At 38.7% G+C, this 12,007-nt stretch overlaps 1 protein-coding gene across 1 annotated transcript; it reads right to left on the bottom strand.

The window, feature by feature from the left end:
- Positions 1-3,603: 3,603 nt before the first annotated feature.
- Positions 3,604-4,680, bottom strand: si:ch73-389b16.1. The gene is made up of 2 exons (XM_035653912.1): positions 4,638-4,680; positions 3,604-4,536 (listed from the first exon to the last, which is right to left on the bottom strand). The coding sequence occupies exons 1-2, from the start codon at positions 4,657-4,659 to the stop codon at positions 4,319-4,321; spliced, it is 240 nt and encodes a 79-aa protein (XP_035509805.1). The 5' UTR covers positions 4,660-4,680; the 3' UTR covers positions 3,604-4,318.
- Positions 4,681-12,007: the final 7,327 nt, after the last annotated feature.

The raw sequence follows: 12,007 nt of genomic DNA, 5'->3' as shown, positions 1-12,007 counted from the left end.
GTGTCAAACAATACACAAATACACAAACATACAGCATTCAAATATCACACTGTAGGAAAAAGAAGAAAGAGTGGAGGGGGGCTTTAGGTTTGGCAACTAAAACAATTGGTTAAGGTTATTGTAAAGGGTTAAACAAAAGCTGCTGCAGGTCGGATGCAAACTCTGACATTCACTTCTTACTACTCATAAAGGGGCACTGACATTTGATAATTGTAACCCACAAACGTTTTGTGGTATCTGGCAATGTAGATAGTTTGGATTTTATTTAGCTAGGTTCTGACGTGCCTCAACAATGCAATGGTTTCCAAAAACAACATCCCACTCAGGTTAGACCTCACTGTGAATAGTTTTCAGTTACGTTCTACAGAAGAAATTGTGCGTAAAACCTGCTGACAGTGTGTTCTGAAGAAAATTCCTTTCACCTCTACTATACTGAAGAATCAGCAGATGTCTCAGACACAGAGCAGAACAAGTAAGTCTTTCAGTATTTCAAAAATCCAGTGATAACAAGGCTGTGATCACCACATTCATTGTTACGATGCGTCTTTCTGGGCTTTTTGGTTTCAGTGAATGTTGCAAATGTCATAACAAGGACATCTGTCATAGCTCTGGTAGACAATATGTTTTTCTCTATGCATGTACAGTAAACTTAGCACCAGCTCACACAAACAATTCCAAACCATTTATTAAATCTTCTGTCACAGTGGGTTCATTATGCAACACAAAGAAACACATAACAGAATAAAATGGCAGCTGAAAAGTTGTGCCGTGTGAAAACAATGTCACTCAGTTCACAATGTTTGTGGCTTACATGTAGGTGGTGCCACAGTACCTCAGGGCATCCGTGCAAATGGCTTCTAGACATTATTAGACTTGAACAGAGAATTGTATTGTTGGCAGGCAGACTAACCTGTTTCCTCTCCCTTGTCCCTTTAATATACATGTATGGCAATTAAAGTAGGATTGCAGCCATTATTTAATCCAAGAGAGACTCAGGTATATAAATATTAACCCCTTAAACACAGGGAAATCAGAGTGATAAATCCCTGTAAGTTTTGAACCACTTATTTAATCTTAAACACAAAAAATAAAGAGGTTAACTTACAGCTGAGAAAATATACCATATGTAGAATTGACAGACATTAAAGGAATAGTTGTACATTTTGGGAAATACTCTTATTTGCTTTCTTGCTAAGAGTTAATGACAAAATGAATACCACTTTCATGTTTGTATGGAAACACAAGGAAACAGCTATCTTGACTCTGTCCAAAAGCAAAACAATCCTGTTACCCGCACCTTTAATTTTCACTGATAAACATGTTATATCTGGTTTGTTTAATCCATACAAAAATCAAATGTAACCTATGTGGCTGGCAAATGAAGCCAACACTGAGACAAGTAACAAAAACTGCAGTTCCTCAAATGGCCACTTGAGGCTGGCTTTACAGTAGAAATAAACGGGGGTGAATTTTTATATAACTCACACATTTAAATTATGACAGGCTTAAATGTATGTATAATTATGGACATTCCCTCTTTGAGTGACAGGTGGGTTTAGTTGTTTTCAGTAACCAGGCTTCATTAAGCCTCAGCTCCACCCACTTTCCACATATTTGCCCATTTTTGGATTAGCTGGGAGTTGGTGTTGTCAGAACTGGCAAGATGGCGAAGGCCAGAGCCACCACACTGAGCTCTACAACGGCTCTTCAGAAACCTCTGGGTGACATGGAGACTATGTTCATTTTTAATTATACAGTTTATGCAGTGACAATAAGGCCCCCTCAGATTTTGTTCCTTTAGTTTGGACAGCCATGCTAGCTGTTTCCCCCCTCTTTCAAATCTGTATGCTTAGCTAACCTAACATCTCCCAGATCTTGCTTCAGTAGTATTCATGTTTATATCTAACTCTCTGCAAGAATGTGAATACAAATTTACTAAGTTCTTCATTTCAAGTGTGCTCTAACAATCTCTCTACAACAACAATAACAATGATGCCAATGAGGAACCCTGTAATGGCTTGCCAAATTTTGTGAGTAGTGACTGAGCACAACACAAAGCCAAATGCAAGCTGTTCATCAGTGGGCGTGACAACTTCATAAACCTATGAAGTGTCTGCTGGATACAGTCATATACAATAAAAATAGTAAATTACTGGATATTGTTTTGGTCCCTTCGGCTTAGTGGTGGTTCATTGGTAAAGCTGCATAACTATGATCAGAATAACTTGTCTGTATAGTACTACATGAGGTTTTCTCCCTGCCTTTGACTTGGGAAAGGAATAAATGGGTAAAGAGTGAATAGATGAATAGGTTTTTTATCCATTCTCAGTCATAAATGCTGCAGATGAAGGCTGTTCTGGTCCGGATGGTTTCATATTTAAAGGTGCAATAATATCAATTGTTGCCTAACATGTGGTCGTATGAAGGAGGAGGATAAGAACAGAAGTAAGAAGAAGAAGTTGCTTGTTTCATTTCCAGACAGCTCTCTGAAGTCTCTACTGCCCCCTGCAGGCTCATTTGTTCTGATCATCTACCTGTGTCTCAGAAACAGCTGGACTATATTTGATGAAAAGCTAAACAGAATCATTATTTTAAGAAGAAATAAACAATAAGGATGTTTATGAATCAGCAACACTGTGTGATGGTAAACACTCCCTGCCCAACCACAGAACAGAATGGTGAGAACCTATCCCCAGAGACTGCTGCCACAAACACAGTTTATTTATAAATACAAAATTGAACCTTTATTTTTATTTTTATTTTCACAATAGTCTTACTACCCTGTTTTTAAATATTGCTGCTATTAGTGTTGTTTTTCCTATACTGCTTTATTTATTTTTAAATTCTTGAAGTGAAGCTATGCAACTTTTCATCATATCCATATTTGTGCATTTGTTGTTGTTCTTCACTATCATTAGTTTCTTCCCCAAATGATCACAAATCAGATTCACTTTATGTGCTTCAGCTATTATATAGAAACATGAGCATCATGTCAACCCTAAGACACATATAATATCATATAATGTCCATAACATAAGTATGATAGTGTTGTGGACTCGATAAGAAAGCAGACAACATTGTTGAAATCCAGGGACAGGAAAAGCCAGAGCAGCTGCACATAATGAAGAGTCTATATAACTGTAATGGTGTTATAATTACCATCTAATGTCTAGGTCAGGGTCAGCCTTGCAGCATGTGACGCGGTGTGAAACAAGCTGTGCTAAATTAGGTGTGATCACATCTCAGCCACAGGGAAGGCACAAATACAGCTTTCAGATGACTCACCGCAGGAAACACACAACAGGCTATTGATCCCAGAGGGAGTTCAAAAAGACACTTTTCTGTCAACTGGGGAAAGAAACATTGCAAAAAAAAAGGGCATGCATCCGATTTTTCTCTCATTTTAGAATGATTTATATGTGCGCTTCATTTAAAAGACAAAATTGGTGCAACTGTGTTTTTCCTGTACACCAGTCCAAAAATAAAATTAACAAATGTTGCTATTACTGTGCAAGAAACAATTCATACAGCACAAGATTACTTTGTAAGAATTTAATAACATCACAATTAACTAATTACTTGATTAACTTACAGATTCACATTACAAAACACAACTTACATGTTATTATTGGCAGGGTTGAATTCATTTAAACTGGGTTCATGAAGCAATGACATGGAAGTCATTCCCGGGGCTGCGGATGAAGAATGTCATCAATCATATTTTCTTGTCATAAATGGATGAGCATACAGCAACCCAGAAAAAAAAAACATTTAGGAGGGCTGCTCAGGATATATTTTTAGGGGATGAATAATGTTCATTATTGCCTCTGAGATTTCATACAAGTGCAATCTCCATATTTCAGAACTGAAAAGGTAAAAGAACATTGCAGAAATATGGAACACTGTATGTGTGATTTAATAGTTTGAAAACTGTTCTGTGGCTTTCCCACTTGTATAAGCAGCAGCATTTTTATAATCATCTTCAGATTGTTTCCAGAAGACACAGAGAAGCATGTTCAAGCCTTCAAAATATGAGATTAATAAGAGCAGGACAAAAAAATGGGGAATAGAGGGAAAAATATCATTTGTTGGCTTGGTTGTGAAATACCATGGATCGTCTTTTAAATTGAGTCTTTGGATGCCAAACAACAGAGTGAGTACCAGCACAGCAGCTCAAAGTCTCTTTCTTCTTCCATTTAACCAGCTTATGGGTGTGGTCTTGTTAAATGTAAACTCTAGACATCTTCGTTGGCAGGATGTAAGACATCAGGAAGGTCAAAACCTTGATCCAAATTGAAAGCAGCCGCAGACAGATGCTTCACCTGAGCCCTGCCGCTAGCTTCTCCATCGTGGCTTTGCGCTCTTCGGCTTTCTGCTGGGAACGGCGCAAGACATTCCTCAGCTCCTGAAGGTGGTCCAGCGTGCCCACCAGCTCGCCTTTCACAGTCTTCATCTGGCTCTCCAGCATCTGTGTGTGATGGAGGGAGTTCCTCCTGTACCGTCTGCTGGAGCGCACCTTTTCCTCTAGGTCCTCCACTGCAAGGAGCAACCAGAAGACACAGTCACACCACAGCCACCAACAAGAGGACACACAGAAGAAATTCTAATATGAAGTTAGAATGTGTTGTGATACAGACCCATGTTCTCCTGATAGCCCATGCTATCTGAACTAAACTCTTTCTTCTTGTCCAACAGGTTCTTGGTCTGCTGCAGCATCTTCTCCATCTTGGCAAGTTCGGCGGCCTTAGTGTCACTGTCTCTCCGCATTTTCAGCAACTCCTGCTCCCTTTGAGTCAGCTCACCGTGAAACTTACTCATGTCGAGTGTTAGAAATCTAAACAGCACGACCTGCAATTTAACACGGCAATGCTTGACGACCTGCTGCACAAAAGTCAGCGACCTCAGTGAGCATAAGACACAAGGATGATGCCTCTAAATCTGATTTCAGCACCAAATAATGCTTCACTCTGGAACATAGACTTCTCTTTCTGCCTCTGTAGGACATGAAACGCCGGTTTGTTTGCAAATGAAGTGCACTGCTGGTGATGTTTGGCTTTTTATAGGCCATAAACTCGGCACATGTCTGGAAGTCATCTGAAAACAGCCAGCTCTCAGTATGCACCATTACAATTCGCCAGTCATAAGACCGGCTTCACAAAGTCCTCGAGCATCGTGGGCAATTTTTACACTTACTCATGTGTGACAAAGTTCTCAGGAAGAGCAGGAGTCAGCCAGCTTGTCCCTTTGGAGGAAAATAAATGAAACAGCTGTCTTTAGACACACCTGAGGAAGAACTTGAAAACACACTGTAAAACCAGTTAATGGAACTATAAAAATTGCTGAAACTGACTGACTGAAAAGTACAACTTACTCAATTTTGTGAGTTAAAAAAATCATTCTTAATCAAGTGAAACTGACTGATTTTGTCATTTTTATTGGCATTGTTAAAACAAAAGCATGAAACTTTGAGCATCTTAATAATAATAATAATACATTATAAAACATTTTATTTAAAAGACGCTTTTCTGGGGTAGAGAGCTTTCATGGTTGTGTGGCGTGTGATAAGAAGTTGTGTGAGACTGGGGTGGGGGTGTGGTGGTGGGGATGTGACTAGTGATGAGATTATATGTAGAAGAAAAGAGAAAGAAAAAAGAGAAAAGAGGGTAAGGAGGTATGTAAGGTGATTTTTGTTTCTTTGACTTTAAATTTTTTTTTTTTTTGTGTTGTTGTATTGTTTTTTGTGTTTTTTTTTTATTTCTATTCTCTTTTTGTGTCTTTTCCAAAGGTAATAAAAAATATAAACAGTACATTACAATATTAAAAACACATTAGACTCAGATTTTAAAAGCCATTTTGAAAAGGTGTGTTTTTGTCAGTGATTTGAACATCTTAAACATAAAATATTTTCTGGCCAACACTGGACAGGTCGCTGTGTGTGTATATGTATATATTATATTATATTTGTATATTTGTATATACACACTAGGTAGAAACATATACAATATTACTGATCAGCACCTACCAGGAAACAATAACAATAGCAGCTACAGAGCTGAATCCTAACAACTCTGTGTAACTCTGGTACATACCAGTAAATCAGTAAGTAAGTTGATGACCTACTTAGAAAGTAAATGGAGAACTATTCTGCTCTATGTGAGGCATCTTTATTCCCATGTGCCATGCAAACATCCTAACGTGTTTTGCTGGCTGACTATCACAGGATTAGCACCTTGGACAGCGGTCGCGACACACAAAGGTGATTGAACTGAGCCGCAGAAGCAGCGCATTCCAATCTATAGATGGTGTTAAAGCTCAGCCTTCATCATCAGCCTTCAGATGAAAGGTTTTGTAGCCCTCCATCTGTGCTCATCTTTACAGCAAGTTCTCTTGATTTCATCATTAGGCTAGGGTTTGGGTGCATTTTAGGCTTTTCAAACCAAACCAGAGCAATATTATCTAGAATAAGTGGAATTAAAAGGATTTGAAATAGGCAAGGTGTTCACTGAGGAGCAGAGCTGGAGGTCAGCAGAGGCCAGGCAGGTGTGGTAGAATTTACCTGTTGACAATGAATGTGTTTATATTATTCATGGTACTGGAAAATGTGGTATTAAACTAAATTAATATACGGTTTAGAAACCCAAAATAAAGTCACATTGATCTGACCTAACCGGTAATATTATGTTATTTATATTATGGTCTGTTCAGCTAATTATATTTCACTGTACATAAGATAAGAAATGATGACATTTTTCTTTCTGTTGTGGTGTTGTATAATAACTGTATTTCCCAAACAATTCAAGTCATAACCTTATTTGTTCTCAGTGCTCTCAATATGTTTCTTAATGTTCCACGAAATGTTTGCTAGAGTATATAATATCTTGTCTCATGGTCAGATATACACGTATTAAACTCAGCACAGTGTAGTTTTATCTCATCCCACTGACCAGCAAAATAGTAGCATGAGCGTGTAGCCAGTGCATGATTTAGGTAGCAAAAGAGTATTAATGATTGCTGGTGAATTAAAGAGAGAGCAAATGACTCCAGCCAGTACTCACATCGTCCACATTCCTAATTCAGACATTAAAGGACCAGTGTGTAGGATTTAGTGGCTTCCCAGACCTTTAAAAGTCCAACATTTAGGAGGATCTTTTGGCAGAAATTGATTATAAGATCTATAACTATGTTTTCATGTGTATAATCACCTAAATATAGGAATTTTTCTGTTTTTGTTACCTTAAAATGAGACGCTTTTATCTTCATACACCGCAGGGTCGCCTTCCGCGGGGTCCGCCATGTTAAACTGCCAAGTTTCTATGGTAGCCCAGGAGGGATAAACCAAACACTGGCTCTAGATGCTCTAGGGGTGTTCAAACTTTTCACGTAGTTTCCCGTCATACTTTGAAGGGGAAGGTGAAGCGAGGGAGTTGCAATCTGCAACCACATTGCTAGATGCCACTAAATCCTACACACTAATCCTCTAAAGCTGCATGTGAACTGTTGTCTGCATATGTAATGCGACAATAACAAGCACTTTCTAAATTATTGATGTGCAAGCTCCCTTTATTAATGACTTATCATTTATACGGCACAGCAATTTGATTAATTACTCAATGAGTTTCCAGCACTGTGTTTTGAATGTTGGCTGTGGTTTTATTCACAGTTACATCACATTTTCCACACGGCCCCATTTCAAAGTGGTATTTTCCTGAGGCACACTGAGGTTTTCTTTCTAGCCTCAGCCTGTTTGGTGTTTTGGTGCCTGGCCATGTGTGCACTGCAGTGGGAGGAGAGGAGCAGCAGGGGGAGTGTCACTGGCAATGTATCTGTGTACTGCATGTATGGTGTCAAGATTTATTAACAGAGCGCCATCACATCCTGCTGCATCTTGACTGATGAAAACTGTGGCACCAATCTATTGTCTCCTCTTTCTCCAGCTCCCCCTCTGTCGTATGCACATCTCCCTGGTATCAAGTAGAGCTAATCAGCAGCTACTGATTGCAGTGATTAGACATAAACATAGGCTGAGCCGTGATCAATTATAATGTAGTGTAATGAGAGATTCACGTTGAAGGCCATGCTCTAAGTTCCCAACTTCCTGTGCTATTATTACTTTGCCACATGTCCCTGGATGAAGGTCACTCACCTCCTGGGCTTTTTGTGGCTTCTTTTCTCATTCCTACAGCGTGACTAGCACTCTGTCCCCTTTCTCCAGGCTGGCCACATGCACACACAAACAAAAATCACTTTTATAAAAAGAAACTAATCCCAAGCCTTATGAAGCTGTGGATTATATAATGTATGTGAGGAGAATCAGGATCAGACATGCTTAGCATCAACAGTATATTTACTGAGTAAGCCATCACAAGAAAAGCGATAACCTTTAATTACTAATCTGATATTGAGACTTCACACACACCAACTGAACCTCTGTTGCAATGTAGCTCAATTTCAAAATGATAAAATATTACATTATAGGCTATGTTGCTTAGCCACAGTCACATTTGTAATCATTTGAACAAGAAAGACATGACATTTTAAAACTGAAAAGAAGAAAAAACAAACATTTATTAAATTATATGAGATCTATTTAAGGAAAAAAAACACCTCTTCCCTCGGGGTGATCCAGTTTGAGGAGCAACCCATAAAAGGCTGCTGTGTTAGACATTTGATACACTTATCTACAATGAAGCGATTGTGTTCTAGAAAATCCCCGGACATGCACATGACAAAACCAAAAAAAAAAGCACACAGCATTGTCGGTCACATCTGACCCTGACCCAGCAGCTCACTGTCCACAAGCGTGACCCTGTGGCTACTGAAGGGTGTGTCCTGTTGTGTTATGGTGTGTCCTGAAGTCTTCCTGGTATTCTGGAGCCCCAGCTTCAGGCTTCTGTTTCACACCTCTGCCTGCAGTACATCCATTTGACCACCAGGCGAAGACTATAGGACCAGATTACCAGAAGTTATTAAAGATTAATCTCAGATTTTTTGCTGAGGTTAACCCTTTAATGTTCTGCTCAACTGTTTGGTAGAGCACATTTTGAGTCACTATTATCTTATTGTAGTTAATTCAACCTGACTGACCGATCTCTACAACTCAGGCTGTAATGCTAAAGGGACCCACTAGATGTCGCTGTTTCTTTAAGCAGACTGCCCATTTTAGTTTGCCTCCTTACAGGTAGTGTCAAAAGTAAATTTTTCCCCCCAACATATTATAGGTTCAGAGGTCTTACTAAAAAGAATAAAAGAATAGAAGAATAAACTTTAATAGGGGCCAAATCATTTTCTAAAAACATGCTATACATAAAAATATAACCAAATGGGTTGTCATTTTACGGTAAAGGTAATGAAGCTAGCTAATTTAATTAAAATGGACTCCAAAATACAGTATAATAATGATTTTTTTCACTGTCTAAAATCATACTTCAATTTTTTTAATAGATAAACTCATTGTTCTATATTTCTATAAATTATAATTCCATTACATTCATGGAAAAAAAAAAAATTTCCTAAGGAAATAAAAATGCAAAGAAAAAAATTCCATTGTTTTATCTTAGTGACTACTAAGACTATACAACTGGAATTTAGGTCAGGAGTAGCTGACAGAATGAATTATTAGTGTTTACCTAATCCTTCCTTAACTGCCTAAATCTGCTCTCAACAGTTCAATTTGTCACAAGTTGCGGCTCCATCACATTAGAGGAACAAGGGGGGGGACATAAGGGTCACTCTAAATAATATTTTGCTGTCTCACTCTCCAGGCTCATTGTAGAAAACATTAGTCACCACATTTACATAAAACACACTCAAAGCGAAGCACACCATCTGTTATGTAAATTTAAGTGAGAATGGCATATTTCCAGCAATGCTGTTCCATAAAAATAATGTGTCGTTCCATATGCGGTGCATTAAATATTTTGAGGGAACTCTCAACTTTTAAATTGTCAAATCCACATACATACTGCATGCTGAGTAAAACTATAGTACAAACAGGATGTTAGACTGAAAGATGTTACTGAGCAGTGGATGGGGGTTTCATTGGAATAATTGAGATTTATATGCAACTGTGCCATGTGTACAGGTGACCATTGTGTCAGTTTAAAAGAAGAACATGCTTTTCCCATATAATTCACAGAATCTAGGATCAGGATTTCATGGTCCTAACTGCATTCAACCAAGGCAGCACTCTTACACAATGTGACTGTCTGATGGTATCAGAAAAGGATGGTTCACAAGAAGCATTTTATAATCAGTCAACCCATTTAAAAGATAAGGCTTGTCAACACATCCCATCAAAAGACAAAAACCAACAACATGTTAGTCTATCTTGCAATACTTTGACCTCCCCATTCGCTATGTGGCTTTCTACTTTCATTTCTAAAAAAGACTAAAAACATAAAATAGATAAACAGCTTACCACTGTAGTTTTTAGCAATCAAACGGGAGAAAACAATTATTTTCAACCAACATTTGGTGCTCTAGTTAGTATTTGGGGCAGCAGGATGGTGTATGTGGGTTTGCATCAAAATAAACTACAGTGTGAGGCACCCGGCCAGCTCATGTGGTAGAGCAGGATTTCAAGTCCTCTCCTCTATGCAGGGAGCATAGGCCATTGGCAAATGTCCTCTACTGTTGGCAGTTCTTTCAAGATCCCCCCAGTTGAGCCCACTCCTGGACAATTCTACCTGGACACCTCTTCTCCAGCTGTTCCTGGGGCGACGCCTTTTCCTGGTTCCTTGGGGGTTCCCTTTCATGACTTGTTTGTCGCAGGTTTTCTGAGTCTGTGTTCAACACAACCCCTCTATCTTCTCAGTGGGATCCTGGCTTGTTCTTTTCCACATTTCCAAGAGGCAGATGTTATTAAAACTTGTTTGTTGTTCTCCTCTGATAGCAACACCGTTGGAGATAAGGAAGTGGGTGATGTGTGTGTGAGGAATAAGATATATGGACATGCATAATAATTGTTAGTAGGATACATTCATTGTTGGTCTTTTAAGAGGATTCAGGACAGTAACAAAAATATAGAATATCACCTGACTACTTTAAAGGCCTGTAATCTTACGTTGCTCCACACAGGACCTCTTCCCTCCACTCTTGCAGTTAGAAGTCTCTCTCAATCTGAAAAACTCCGATCCAGTTAAATAGACAAGAATCACTGAAGGATTTTGCCACTGCAGAAAAAAAACTTGGTGTGTGACATTTTTAAAAGTGAGCCCACTCCTACGCATTTTGAATATTAATATCTTTTGTACTCTGAAGAAAACTGGATACATCTGGAAAAAATGTAATACAGGAGTGTCACCAGGAGGGGGAAGGCTAAGAACAGTTATTTCTTATGAGTCTGCCAGCTATCTCTCAGTAAAGCAGCTTTAATAAAGCAATATTCCTCTTTTGAGAGTCTTTTTCAGGTTTAGCCTCCACTTCACTCAAACGGTCACAAACACCTGCCTCAGGGTCATCCTCACAGTCTCTGTTAATGATAATTGCAGCAGTTACAAATTGTTCCAAATGAGGATTGTTGGAATTATTCTGGTGGGCTGTGTGACAGACATGTCCTGTCATTTGTTACCAAGGCTACTTATTAGGTTTTTATGTATGTTAATGGAGTGACAAGGTAATGAGCAGGTGTGGGCTGCAAGACTAAAGAGGGATTATTGTTGGTAATGAAAGGTAAACTGAATTTATGCATGGAAATTTGAAATCTCAGATGCAGATGGAATCAGGCACCCAATGAGGACTATATCTAATTGGAAGAGCCCTAATCCATCTCAGTATTTCTCTGTGCTCTCCAGTGGTGCCACTCCTTCATTTATGCATTAGCAAAGTTGTTGTTTGTTTGTTCTTATATGAAAATAGAATTTTTTTATCTGCCCACTCAAAGTGCCTCAAGGTAATCAGCATTGCATAATAGCAGGAAATACCTTATCTGTATCCATTTTCTGCCCTGCTCCTATAACTCTTCTCCAAACTATAAGCTCCTCTTACAGCAAAATCCAATATTCCAGGT

The sequence above is a fragment of the Morone saxatilis genome, unplaced genomic scaffold (genome assembly GCF_004916995.1).
Source record: "Morone saxatilis isolate NCDOM2014 unplaced genomic scaffold, NCSU_SB_2.0 Contig12, whole genome shotgun sequence".
In the NCBI taxonomy this organism is placed as follows: domain Eukaryota; kingdom Metazoa; phylum Chordata; class Actinopteri; family Moronidae; genus Morone; species Morone saxatilis.
The sequence above is the reverse complement of the archived record's forward strand: the minus strand, read 5'-3'. Positions and strand labels throughout refer to the sequence as shown.

Coding starts and splice junctions, on each gene's coding strand:
- si:ch73-389b16.1 (XM_035653912.1), bottom strand. CDS start 4,659: ATGGGCTATCAGGAGAACATGG. Junction 4,537..4,637: donor GGGCTATCAGGAGAACATGG/GTCTGTATCACA, acceptor TGCTCCTTGCAG/TGGAGGACCTAGAGGAAAAG.